The following is a 14314-nucleotide window of genomic DNA, read 5'->3' as shown; positions in this document are numbered from 1 at the left end:
ATCAAACTCTTACAGCGCGACCCTTTTAGCACGCACAGTAACTCGGGGCACCGCCAGCTGAAGCTCATTAAAGCTGTCTCTTTGGCGCGAGGGCCATTAACCTCACTGCTTAAAACCAACGCCTCCCCTCCCCGCCTCTCCCAGCCCAATTAATGCCCTGCATCCTCCCTCCCCTCCAAGCACCCTCACCCACACCTCAGAGCCAGCTAGGAGCTGGCAGGGCAGCCCTCTACATTCAAAGATACAAAGACCCTGTGCCAGGAACCCCTGGCACCCTAGGGAGGCCCTGGTGTTGTCAGGGCCACAGATGAGGGGGCTCCTTGAGCACCCACTGTGTGCCAGGCCAGGCACTGCATGAGTCCTTTACACTGACAGCTTTACTGAACCTCTCCAATAGCCCTGAGAGGCACTGGCATTATCCCTTGTCTAAGGGCACAGGGCTCTGGTTGGTAGAGCCAGAACTTCCTTTGGCTCCAAAGCCCTTAGTCCATTATGACTCGTATCTTTGGACTGTCCCGTGTGGCCCAACCAGATAGAAAAACCTTCTTTCCTGAAGAGGGAAGGAACATCTCAGGAGTTGTAATAACAGAGTGGGAAGAAGGAACTTCTTCCTCTCACAAATACACCCTGGAACACATCCACAGAAGCAGGGCAATCCCACTGACCCAGTCCCACTGGTCCCTCCTACCACCCAGACTCCATTATTTGTAGCCCCTCCCTGCCTGGGCCAGCACAAGTCTTCTTACTGATCCTCATTCCCTGGTTCCTCCCTTTCCCATCCCATTGATTCATCTACTCACTTGTTCATTCAGCACCCCCCCCCCCAAAGAGTTTACTAAGCATCTACTAAGAAATAGTTTGTGCAGCACATACTGCCTCATCAATTCTGAGTAAGAGCTTTGATAGTGTTGTTCTCTCACAAACCTCCTGTCTCCTCAAAACCTCATGAAAGAGCCAACCCTTTAACCTGGCATTCAAGACCTGCTTATTTCCCCATTTCTTTTCCAGCTGTTCCCTAACCCAAATGTCCCTCCTGCTCCAATCACAGGAAACTGCTTGTAGGTGTCTAACTTGTTTTCAACATGCCTTTTTATGCTTTTGTACGTACAGTTGCTCCTAAGTAGAAAACCCTTCCCCCATTTTTCTACCTATAAAACTCCTATTCATCCTTCAAGGATCTCCTGACTCAAATGTTTTCTTCTTTAGGAAACTCCCTGCTGGCCTCCCAAGCATATCACCTTGCTAGGTTTGGGGTCTTCTCTAGGTTGTATGGAATAGCTCTTATGGAAGGGAACAGCAGCTGCTGTGGGGAATCCCCAATTCTCTAGGTGTGTTGACTGCTTCCTCTTTCCCTCAGGACCCACAAGAGCCTTGGGGTGTCCCAGCAAGAATGATAAGGAGTATCCCTGAAGTCAGTGAGATGTAAATAAAGAAGTAGAAGTCACTTTGGCACCTGAGGACAGGGGAATCCTCCTTTGGGGCAGCCTAAGTGTTCCTATCACATCCCTCAGTACCCTGGGTACCCAGTTCAATCTCTGTCTCCTCCTTGGATATGACCTCCTTGAGGACAAGCACTTCCACTCAGCATGCCCAGCACCCACTAGGCACCAGTGATGTCCGTGGAAAGGATGAAGGGCTAGTCTGTAACAGGTGACTGGGTCCTTTTGGTATACCTTACCAGTCCCCTCCACCACCATAGCTCCCCAAAGGTATACAGGTTATGATAATGTCATAGCACCTCCCAGGAATACTCCCCCATCCCCCGCCACTCCTCCCCACTTGGAACAAAGCCTATGCTTGTCAAATACCCTGCTTGAGGGGCGCCTGGGTGGCTCAGTCGGTTAAGCGGCCGACTTCGGCTCAGGTCATGATCTCGTGGTCTGTGAGTTCGAGCCCCGTGTCGGGCTCTGTGCTGACAGCTCAGAGCCTGGAGCCTGTTTCAGATTCTGTGTCTCCCTCTCTCTGACCCTCCCCCGTTCATGCTTTGTCTCTCTCTGTCTCAAAAATAAATAAACGTTAAAAAAAAATTAAAAAAAAAATACCCTGCTTGAAAGCATTTGCATGACGTGTGCTCACACACACAAAATCAGATACACAGAAATGAACGGACTTTCTGGTGGATACACACACAGGCTGATGGTTACTTCCATATACAGACACATGCCCTCAGGAAAATGTACAGATATATTGTTACACACACACACACACACACACACACACACACACATACACACCAAACCCATACTGATATATCAGAAGCAGAGCCTCCAATGCTTAGAACCAGAGTCACTCCAGCTCCTTCCCAGGCAGGAATCCCTCTGAGGGTGCACACACGCTTGGTACCCCAAGTGGCCCCTCCCAACCCAGGCAGCGCTCAATGGAGGCTGCTGCTCCTGCGGGGGAGTCAATACCCTGTGGACGGAGCCATCGGTCAGAAGGACCCCGACTAATTAAAAGCTGGTGAGGTTTAAATAATTCATCTCCTTAACTCCCATTGATCGCCCAGTTTAGTAGCCACAGACTTGAAACAATATTAAACAGTCTCCTCTAGCTCCATGGGGGGTGGGTAAGCTGACATGTGCCCACCCCTCTGAGGACATCACCCACCAGAGATGCAGGAGGGGTCAGGGATATCTCGGCCTGAATCCAAGGACACCTGTGACCCACCCAAAGACCAGATCCCAGTCTCCTCCTGAATAGTGTTTTGAGAGATTTTTTCCAATGGTCTGGTTCCACTCTCCCCTCACTCCACCCTCCTTCCCCACTCCCCCCAGCTATGGAAAGCACCCCATTAGAGCACAGAATGAGCCAAAGAACCCCTCTGTGTGCCAAGGGACTGGGGCATGCGGGCACGGGACTGACTGAGCTGCCAGGGGTATATGTGGAGGGACTGACCAATGCCGCTGTGGGGCCGGCCTATGTGTTGCAGGCTGAGGCCCTTGTTCATGTCTAGAAGTCCATTCTTGGGCCAGCAGCCCATGGCGAAGCTGTAAGCCTGGAAGACAGGAGGCAAGAATGGTTAACAGAGGCCCTGGTCCCGGATACTTACCACCTCCACCCTCCAGCCAAATCGTCCCACTAAGGGCTTACTCTCATCATGTCACTTCATGAGAGTCCCCTCATGGAGGCCCCTTTCCTCCAGGACCCCCACCAGAAAACCCCTTCTTCTTTCAGAGCTCCTTTTGTCCTAGGTATCTCCCATCAGAGACTCCCAACCCCCACTGGGTGCCCCCTTGCCAGGCTCCTCTAGAGAGCTCCCATTTACTAAGACCCTCCTTTATCAGGACCATCCTGGGGCACCTGGGTGGCTCAGTCGGTTAAGTGTCCGAGTTCGGCTCAGGTCATGATCTCACAGTTTGTGAGTTCGAGCCCCACATCGGGCTCTGTGCTGACAGCTTAGAGCCTGGAGCCTGCTTCAAATTCTGTGTCTCCCTCTCTGTCTGCTCCTCCCCCGCTCACTCTCTGTCTCTCTCCTTCAAAAAAAAAAAAAACGTTAAAGAAAAAAATTTATCAGGACCATCCTGTCAACAGGGCACCCCCTTCACCAGGCAGCCCTATTAGATTCTGCCTTTCCAGACTACCCAGCACTCTGCTGGGCCCCTCCCCACAGTATTGCTGGTCATAAAGCCTGGTGTCAGAAAGGACCTAGGAGACTAACATATCTAAACTTCACTCTACAGATAGGAACACTGAAGTGAGAGGGGGCCAACCACCTGCCCATGGTCTAATTGCTTTAGACTGAGAGGCAGGCCAGGTTATGGAAGGCTAGGTTCCATGTGTGGGCTCAACTGAGGAGGGGTAAGGTCTCAAGCAGCTGTGATGGGAATATATGAAGAGACTGTGTGTGTGTGTGTGTGTGTGTGTGTGTGTGTGTGTGTGAGAGAGAGAGAGAGAGAGAGAGAGAGAGAGAGAGAGACAGAGAGAGAGACAGAGAGAGAGAGAGACAGAGAGACAGAGAGAGAGAGAGAGAGAGAGAGAGAGACTGTGTGTGGTTGGGGGAACAGATCTCTGCTGAAGGTCAAGTGCTCACTTATGCATATTCAAAGCGGCCACCCATCGATCTGTACTTAATTGTTTTCCTGGGGTTGGGGAAGGAAGTGCTGGGGGCATCGATCTGCTCAGGCCCCTAGCACTTCATTGCCCCCCTCCGTCCCCTACTCTGCGCCACCTGGCCGCACCAACCTCCGTGGTGGGGGGTGGTACATGGTAGAACAGGGATGGCACTTTTTCTCACAGCCCCTTACAGGCACAACTGACTCGATAGCACAGATGAGGAAACTGAGGCCCAGAAAGAAGAGACTTACAAGGGTTAGAATGTTATTAAGTGACCCAGTGGGAATTTAATTCCTGCTCAGCCCAACAAGGGGGTACCCACTGGGGGTTGGGAGTCTCTGATGGGAAGCAAAGTCCTGGGCTTCTATCAGAGGGCTGTATAGCTGGATGGCCCTTCAAACATTACCCATCCCTCACCTTTGAAGTCCTGGAACCCTAGGCTGCCCTTCTCCCAGGGGCAGAAAGCAAATGGGATGTGGTCATTGGGAATGTAGCTTGGCTGAGTTGCCAGAAGCTAGGTGGTGGAGCCACTGGTGGAATGGAACTAAGGTGAAGGCAGCCACGGTCAGACAGGCACTGTAGTGTGCCCACCCATCCCTGGGCCCAGAGGTCCCCATCCCATCACAGACCCCCTCATGGTGAGGAAGGTCCAACACGGGGTCAGGAGGCTGGACAGAGTCGGTGCTAAGGCCAAGGGGCTGGGCAGAGGGCAGGTACCTTTCCTTCTCAGCTGCAGGAACCAAGCTTCAGCCCTGTGGGTGCTTCAACCTCAGCACCCTCCCGAAGCCATTTTCCTTGACATGGAGGTACCAGCCACAACTCAACTTCCCAGTCAACCCTCCCACGTTTTCCCAGGCCACAGCTGAACCCACAAATCGGGGGCTGAGTGTGAGGCACAAGGACAGGGGAGAGAACGCTGGCTTGGAGCCAGGGCAGAGCCGGGGGAACGCAGGCAGAAGCGAGGGAAAGCAGCCAGTGGGTGGTGCACAGCTGGAAGAGCTGCTGAGCGTGGTCAGGGCCATGGCTGGAGCGCAGTGGGCCAGAGAGCAGTGGCGGGCCGGCTTTCAAGTACTTTAAAATCACTTACAAAGGCCGGATTAAACGATCAGAAATTCCATTTAATAGGACAAATAAAGAAATAACAATCTACCCTATCAGCCTGGAGAAGGCGAGCTGGATGGGTTTTTTTTCCCCTCTAAAAAGGAAAAAGGGAAGGAAGGGGGAAAAAAGAAGGATAATGTGTGTTTACTCAAGCAAAGAAAAAAATATTTAAGTGATGTCGGGGAGAAGATTGCAGTAACTAGTGAAGAATAACATCGTCTACTTTGCTGTCAAATCACACCCGAATTTCAGTAATAGATTCTCGGCTGACACTCAATTCAATTCGAAGGTGATCCTGCTTTATCCCAGCCCATCAAATATTAAACACTTGCATTAGCAGGTGCTGCCGCTTCCCGGCTTAAAGCGGCGGGCGGGCAGCGGGCTGCTGAGGCCCCTCTGCTCTGCTCACGGCTTGGGGACAGGGCAGCTCAACGTTATCTGCACGTCATCCCGAGTCTTATCGCAGCTAAGCGGGAAGACCACTTCAGATAACATTAGACGCTTGCCCTGACGCGTCACCGTGATTAGATTATTATTATAATTATGACTCCCCAAGATCTTCCCTAGACTGGGACATGTGGAAAGGGGGCGGTGGGTGGCAGAGCCCAGGAGGGCCGGGCTGGGCCTGGCTGGACCAGGGCAAGCTGGAGCCCAGGCAGGAAAACAGAGGCAGCAGGCAAGGCAGAGGCCCCGGTCCCGCCTGACGGATGCCTTTCAGGAAGGGCAGTCTGGCTTGTCAGAGCGAGGGCGAGATGAATTGGCGTCTCCAGCGTGGCCGCGGGTGTCATGCGCACAGTTTCCTATTCCTAGATAAGGCATGATAACCAATTGCTGCCGTGACATGGCCTCATCCAGTTCTTCCTCAGGGGGGCACGGGCGGGGGAGGGGGGCAGCACGTGCACATGGGTCTGCCAAGCTCCTAATAAGAGGGATTTAATTTTTACAAATGCTGCTTCCAGCGGGGCCTTCACATACCAGCCAAAGTCCAAAATGATATTAAAAATGGTTAATTAAAACTGCTCTCCTTCAGCCTGGGCTCTCCCCCTGCTGCCCCTGCTGAGAACCCTGGCATGTCTCCCCCAGGCACTACCATACACCCCTGCAGAGCTGAACCTTCCGAAGTGACCACCAGCCTCAAGGAATCCCCACAGGCACAGCACCACAAGCTCCCTCCGGCTCCTACATCTAAGGTACCCCTCAGCCACAGACAACAGACAGAGCCACCCAGAGAACACAGGTCCTACAGCAATCTGTGTTCCTACCAACGTGTGGTCTGGATCCTCACACCTGCTGGCCCTCTATGTCTGTACGCACATGCCCACCACCCCCAGCACTAACTTCTTAAGTCCCTCCCCATCAGATACATAACCATCAAGTGTGCATACCCACACAGGCACCAAACTCCCCCTCGGCACATCCTTCCACTCCCGACTCCTTCCAGACATCCTCTGGGAGATTACATCCCTCTATGAACCTGAACAGAGCCTGCCCAGGAACCCAGCTTAGAACAAGGTGACATGGGCTGTGTCTCAGAGATTCTGGCTGAGAAGTCAAGGCTGGGACCTAGGGAACCATTAGAATAGGAGGATCAGGGAGGCTGTCCCCTGTGGTTGCCCACAGGGACAATGGAGACAAGCAGGCCTGTGTGGGTTTGGAGGCAGCTAGGAAAGCTTCCTGGACAGAGTGGTAGTGGAGGGCTGGAGCGGGGGTGGGGGGGGGGGGGGCGCTAGGTTTGACAACATTCCAGGCGGGAGACACAGCAAGGACAAAGGAGAACGGCAGGAGCAAGCTTGGTGAGAGCACAGGCAAGGGCTTGGGTGTGGCTGGGGAAGCCAACAAGGACAGAAAGAGCCATATCTTGAGGTGCTGCTTCCCAGCTCTGTGTTCCAATGGCAACACTGGCATCAATCAAGGGGCCTAATTATCGTCCATCCCCTTTCTCCCGCCTGCATCCTATCCCCACTTCCTCCCTCTTTCCTGCCAGCCTGCAGCATGCGGAGGTAAAGGACCCAGAAGCTTTCTGACTTTGCTGGGGCAGGAATGTGTCATAAGAGCTCTCACCAACAGCCTATGCCCAAGTCCCTTTCCAAATTCTTGGGGTGCCACTTCTCCAGCTGTACCTGCCCAGCTGTGGCTTCCTGGCCAAAGAGTGGGGCAGATGGAACGATGACTGAGGAGCCCCTGAGTCTATCCAAAGCAGGTGGAGCTGGGGTGAAAGATGCCGGGTCTACCAAACCACAACATCGCAGCCCTGTGCCAGGAAGGCACACACACTTCCCTTCCCCTGGGCTGCTGTAATTTCCATGCGCGGGGAAGCAGGTGCCGAGCTGTTCCCGGCTGGCTCTCCTCTCTCGCGGCTCTGCCCGCCTTGGCTGCTGCCCCATTAGCTTAGTGGCCAGCCATCTGCGACGGGCCTGCCGCGCAGCCCTGCTGTAGGCGCGGCGGGTGGCCCCCTGTGTAACAGGGAGCTTTGCCATTAGCGCCTTTAATATTCTGACACCTCAGCACAGCCTGCTATTACATGCAAACGCTGATCGCCCTGTGAAATTACATTGCTGGGCCTGCGAAATGGAATCGTGTATAATCAGCCTCCTCCATGCACTGTCAGTCCCATCACAAACACGGCGCCCGGCGGCTTACAGGGGCTTAGCAGCTGCGACAAGTGTATTGGGTTTAATAGATGAAGTAGCCCTCATCGGCAGCAGCATCAGATCCTTCAAAAAGGAAGGAAGAGGCATTGATGGCTGCTAGGGTGTCTCTGCCCACCCATTCACTACCTGCGAGGTCCCTGAGGGTGGGGTGGCTACTGAGTGGGCAGGGCAGTGGTTGGTGTTAGAACCCAGCTCAGAGTGCAGACAGAAGCACAGACTGCTCTGTAACTTCCAGAAAACCCAGATCTTCCAAGCTAGAACCAGCACATCAAACCTATCCAGCTTCCCCATGAAGTGGGGAGGAGCAGACCTTTAACCAGACCTGTAGGTGACATGTCACCTGGTGGACCTAAACCCAATGGGTCATTTCCCAAGAGGAGCAACCAAATCAAATCACCCGCCATCTCCACAAACACCCAATGGATGAAGTTGTAAAGGTGATACTCTGAAGGATGGGGGAGAGAAAGCCTGACACACATAACTACCTAATTCTTTATTTAATTGGCCAACACTTCCATAGCTGGTGAACCAAGTACTAAGGACACAGGTAAACATGAGGATGGCAGATCCAGCAGCCCAGGCTTCAGAGGAAGGCAGTGTGGTCAGGCTCAGGAGTCAGACAAACACGGATTTCGTTCCCAGTTCTGCCAGTTATTAGCACTATCACTTTGGAGGAGTTATCAAAGCTCTCTGAGCCTCAGTCTCCCACACTACAAAATGGGATGATCGTTCTTTCCCCAGGTATACCTGAGGTCACTCAGGAGCACCCACTCCCATTATTATCTCCAGATATTCTTGGTGCCATCACCCAAAATGCACACTGACTTTGAGGATGCTGCTCCCTCTCCTTTTCTGGGCTCAGCCTAGCACCAATTGTGGCAGACTGTATTTTTCAGTGATGGCTGCAACACTATCTCCCATCTCACATGTTCTTCTTACAATGTGACTTTGATATACCTCTTATCTACAGAGGGAGTCTATGTCCCTCTCTTTGAAACAGAGTAGGCTTTTGTGACTATTCTAACTAACAGAGTAATGCAGAAGTGATGCTGTCTGACTTCAAGGCTATTTCAGAAACGCTGAGGCAGCTTCCTCCTCATTCACTGGAACACTTTCCCTGGAGCCTGAGCTGTTCTGTTAGTAGTCAGACTGTTCCAAGGCAGCCATCTTGCTAGGAAGCCCAAACTAGTCCATGCAGGGACCACAAACAGAAGCCACTGAACCAGGCAAAGAAAGAGCCAGCCAGCTGCTGCTATTCCAGTCACACCCTGTGCCAGCTTCAAGGACTAACTACAAACGAATGAGAGAAGCTGAGCTAGAAACACCTTACTGAGCCCTTCCTGAATTCCTGACCCACAGAAACCATGAGATATAATAAGATAGCTGCTGTTAAGTCACTAAATTTTGGGGTGATTAATTATGTAGTAATACTAACTAGGAAACGAAAACCTACTCACTTCTGGATATACTCTGCCAATACCTTCAACTTCTTGCTGCTTGGAGACTATTCTTCCTCTCTCTCTCTGGGACTGCATTCCAGGTCATCATCACACTGGGTAACTTCAGTATCTACAGGATAGCCCACCCATGAACCTTGCCTTTCAGTTTCTCAACTTCCTGTGCTCTAATGACCTTCTCCTCCTCTACCTATTTCAGCCATCCATCCCTATGGCCACACCCGGGGCCTTATTATCACCCAGAACTGCTCTCTCTCAGAAATCTTAACAAAGACACATTCCACTCTGACCCCAGCCTCCTATCCTTCAGCTTTTGTACCCTTTACTCTTGCTCTTTTCTCAGCCTGCCCATCCCCTTCTGGCCTCAATCCTTTCTCTACCTGGCCTGTGGCCCTGGGGTCTATCATTTCAACCACTCATTCCCCAGTCTTCAACTCCTTGCCCACTTACCCTACTACACCTTCCCTGAAAAAAACCCAACCATGACTCCATCCCTCTACACCTGTGCTTGAGCTGAGTGATGCTGGAAAGTCACTCTTCTGCATAGGAAGTGGATACTGTGGGTACCACCTGAGCAATTCTCAGTGGTATGCAACAATCCTACTCTTCTCTTTCATAAAGATAATAAAGCTGTGGCACAGAATTCTTTCAACTACATGCCCCTCATCTACACATGCATCTGTATCCTTCCCCGCCTGCTCCTCTGCCAATGTTGTTCTAACAGAAGGGACACCTCACTTCTTGTCTAAGACCAATACTGTACCTGTGCTTTACACCTCGCCTTTCTCCCACCTGCTTAGTTCTGCTCCATCTGGGACCCCCTTTCTTTCTAAATTCTTAACCTCCCCCTCTCTGCAGGTTCCTTTCCACCAGCATTCTAGCAAATGCTTGACTCTCTATCAACTTCACACTACTTCTTATGTCTCAGGTTCCTCTTTGTAAAATAGAGGTAACAGTTCCTACTGAAGAGAGTTGATGTGAGCGTTAAATGAATTATTATGTGTAAAGCGTTTAAAACAGGGGCGCCTGGGTGGCTCAGTTGGTTGCGTGTCCGACTTCAGCCTAGGTCATGATCTCATTGTTCCTGAGTTCGAGCCCCACATCAGGGTCTCTCTGCGGACAGCTCAGAGCCTGGAGCCTGTTTAGGATTCTGTGTGTCTCTTTCTCTCTCTGCCCCTCCCCGACTCGTGCTCGGTCTCTCAAAAATAAATAAAGCATTAAAAAAAAATTTTTTTTTTAAATAAAGTGTTTAAAACAATGCCTGGCCCTCTAAAAATTATGACAGTGTTAGATTATTATTTTTAAAGCCCTCCCTTCACTCCACATCCCCATTGGGTGACTGTTCTCCTATTAATAATAACCAAACTTCCCAAGTTTGTCTTCACTCGGCTCCACTTACCTCCCCCATCACTCCTTAGCCCTTTGCAGTCTGGTTTCTGGCCTTACCGCGGTGCTCTGCTTCTGTTAAAGTCTATGGTCCTCACCACACCACCCACACCTAGGGACACTTTCAGGGTCTTGCTGTCTCCTCTACTCTGTGGCCTGCTTCAGCTTTGAAACCCTTCTCCTTTGGTTATGTTTGAGTTTTCTTATCTCTCTGCCCTGCCATTTTCCTCACAATCTCCCTGCAATCTTTTCTGTGTATTGCCATCCTCTGCATGCGCTCAGGTGCTTTTCGCTTCCTGTTTTGGTCTACACTCAACCACTCTCCCTGGGTGCCTTTTTCAACTTCCTTGTCTTCCAACTCTCCAAGTTCCGATTTGATACTCTTTGCCACTACTTGAGTATCAAACATATATACTCTATTGCCTACCTGACATTTCCACCTGGATTTCACTCAGGTACTTCATCTCAAACTTAAAAAACAAAAAACAAAAAACCCGTTTCAACATCTCCTCTCCAAAGTGCTCCTTCTCTTGGGTTCCCAAATCCCAGTGAAAGCCATTACCATCTCTGTGGTAGATCAGAAATGTTGGTTCAACTGTGCTTCCCTTCCTTCTTCTTTACTGCCCCCTGAGTCCTGGGATTGCTGTTTCATGCCTCCAAGACTTGAGCAGTTCCTTCAGCCTGCCTAGAATGCCCTCTGCCTTCTCCCACTTTTTGTCCTAGTGAACACATACTCTTCTTTCACCACGAACTCAAAGTACCTTCCTTTCCCAAGATTTCCCCGACTCATCCCTTTTTTAACTCCCCCCCACCCCATACTCTGAATAGCATCTGTAACACCAGATTTGTTTACATAACTGTTACCACGATGCTGGGAGATTCTTAAGGGGAGGGGCTGTATCTGCTTTTTCTCTAAATGGTCTCCATTGAGGGAAGGGAAAACCAAACATCTCTTTGGGTCTCATTTTGCCAAGGAGGAAGGCCTGGTTTTCAGAGTTACTACTCCTGTTGACCCTATCCAGTCTCCTTCTAGAATCACTGTTATTCTTGCCCAGCAGACCAGCAATCCCCCCACAGCCAACCTTACAACTGGGGTCTCAGCTGCCTGTTTTAGGAGAGAAGAGGAGATGGTTTCTGCCCCCCTTCTCTTTTTCTGAGCTCTTTGGCTTTATGGATAGCTCCCCCTCCATTCCTGTGGCCCAGCAGCGGCTTGGCCAGCACAAGTATAGTAGCAAAAGGACGGACACTCATATCAGGTGACAAAATCCATCCTCTCTACCCCTAGCGGATAGTTCTACAAGTTCATTAGTGTTCCCCAGCTACCAACACACTTGAGGGTCCCCAGAGCTGCTGCTGCTTCTTTTTCCATCAACAGAACTTGAGCGGGATAATTACGGTCTCTGTGTGCTTAGTCTTCCTGCTCACGGCCCACAACAGGACGGCTGCCTCTACTGTACTGGACCATCATTACAGCAAAGGCAGGAGCTACACCACAGGTCCAGGGTCCACAACATTTGGAGGATAGCTGCCAAGTCAGTTGGATCTCATGAGGGGCCTGAGTCTATTCTCAGGTGGAGTAATCCAGAGCCCTTGCTTCATTGCTGAGTCAGAGGGGATGTGGAGGCACCAAGGCTTCTGAGGTGAGAACCAGACAAGAGGAGCTCCTGAGCCATGCTGCCTGAAACCCCACAGAAGAGGATGGCCTCTCTGGGGCTCCACCTGCACTGTCACAGAGTTGAAGGTCTCAGCCAGCTGCCCAGGGTGAGAGCTACCTTGTGAGTTTTCTTTGTTTTCATTACAATTTCCTCTCCCATTGCTTCTTTTTAGCCAGCCCTTTCCTCCCCGGGGTGCTGGGGATTGAATGAAACACCACCCCCGGCTCCAATAAGTGTATTTCAATTACATCTGTCACTGCATAACGATATAATGATATATCATGTGATATTAAATCCATGGTAATCATATCAGGGATTTTTTTTAATCGTGCACTAATCGCATTATTACATCTCTATAATTAACAACAGGAGGTATGGAAATTCAGTTAAGGCAGAGGCTCAATGTACTCCCCTCACCCCATCCCGCCCTAGCTTCCCCAGATTAGGGCCCGAGTAGGAGTTGGGAACTGCAGGGCACTAGCAGGATGGGCCAAAGCTCCCACCTCCCAGTGCCTCAGCCATGGGCAGAGCCTTCAGCATCCAGGGCTAGCAAAGAGAGGCCAGACTGAGACCAGGGTGCTGTTTTGTGGATGCTCAGGAAAGAGCCTGGGATAGAGACCACACAGAGAGGCCCAATGACAAGGCTGAGCTGGGCCTTCCAGACCTCCTGTCATTACAGCACTAAATCTTCTCCATGGGGAGGGGAGTTTCCTTTTCTTCAAACCAGCAAGGCCAATGCTTTTAAAGCGTAAGGCAAATTCCTGCCTCATAGTCTCCTGATCAGAATTCTTCTTGCTACTGCTACACATATTCCCTCTCTCTGACCTAGCCCTCTGTGGTGGCAGCTCTTAACATCACCAGGTCCAGCAGCCGTGATGTCTCTGCTTCTTGGTCCTAAAATCCCTGAGCTGAACAAACCCAATGGTTCCTGGGTCCCTTCCTCCCCAGTTCTCTCTCTGAAGTCTGGTCCTTCATATTGCATGACAAGTGGGTTTTTGATAACCACTGGAGTTGTTCCCCTTTCCCCCCAAATGGTCCAAGTTGTTATGTCCTCCTACTCAGACCTATATGGAGATGGGAGGGGCCTGGGACTGCAGCCTGAACTATGTCAAATGACCCTGTCTCTCCCACCCCCCTTCCTGATACTGAGCTGTTAGGGCTAATCCCCTCAGGGGTGTCAGAACCAGTCTGCAAAGCAGAATTTTGTGTTTCAAGTCCAAAGCTTTGAACTTGGCATGTAACTAGTCCTCAGTGAGGGGCAGGCATTTTGCTAAGTTTGACTCTCAGAAGTTGGACAGGCCTGAAGATAAAAGAGAAAAATCATGTCCTTTTTCCTAATAAAAAGGAGACACTAATAGCAGTCAGCACTTAGGCAAAGCACTTTAAGTTTCTAAAGTGCTTTCCAAATTAAAATATAATCCTTTATTGAACATGTGACACCACCAACCCCACACACACACACACGAAAGCATGTGCCTGCTTGTACACAGCACATACACCTTCACTTTCTTTCTCCCTGGGAAAAATGAAAAGGCTGTTCAAAACCTTCACCCCAGACCTCCCTCCATCTTCATTGGCTTGCTCATGTAACACACACTTATTATTGAGCAACTACCACGTGCCAAGCTCTGTGCTAAGTTGTAGAGACACACAAATCAAGTAGACTAGGCCACTGCCTTCAAGGAGCTTCCAAGCTAGAAGAAGAAACACATAAACTCACATGCAGTGGGGGGCTGAGATCCTGCCAGAAGGGCCCTGAGGCAGAAACCCTAACCAGGTCTGGAGGGAAATCACCAAGAAGACTGAGGTCGGCTTCAGTAGGACACCGAAGGGGGGCGGTGGCGGGGCGGGGTGCCTGGGGAAGGTGGATATGTGTGCCAGGAGCTCAGTTCAGAGGTCTGAGCTGAGACAATAAAGTCCTAAAAATGTGTATGAGTGGCACATGAACAGGGAAGATCACCCAGAAAGAGAATAAAAAAGCCGTTAGGGTCAGAAGAGGCCCTTCTCTTTT

At 50.9% G+C, this 14314-nt stretch overlaps 1 protein-coding gene across 10 annotated transcripts in view; it reads right to left on the bottom strand.

Annotated features, from left to right (window-relative positions):
• ERI3 (ERI1 exoribonuclease family member 3) overlaps positions 1-14314 on the bottom strand; it is a 127905-nt gene that overhangs the window by 23423 nt on the left and 90168 nt on the right. For 9 of the 10 annotated variants that reach the window (XM_058717680.1, XM_058717677.1, XM_058717679.1 and 6 more), the window contains one exon: positions 2896-2995. The exons of the other annotated variant lie outside the window; for it this stretch is intronic. In XM_058717680.1, coding sequence (XP_058573663.1) covers positions 2896-2995 — 100 coding nt within the window. Of the gene's footprint in view, positions 1-2895; positions 2996-14314 lie in introns of those variants that run through there. 10 annotated transcript variants of the gene reach the window in all.

This window comes from Neofelis nebulosa, chromosome 2 (assembly GCF_028018385.1).
Source record: "Neofelis nebulosa isolate mNeoNeb1 chromosome 2, mNeoNeb1.pri, whole genome shotgun sequence".
Lineage (NCBI taxonomy): Eukaryota > Metazoa > Chordata > Mammalia > Carnivora > Felidae > Neofelis > Neofelis nebulosa.
This window is presented reverse-complemented; position numbering and strand designations above follow the sequence as displayed.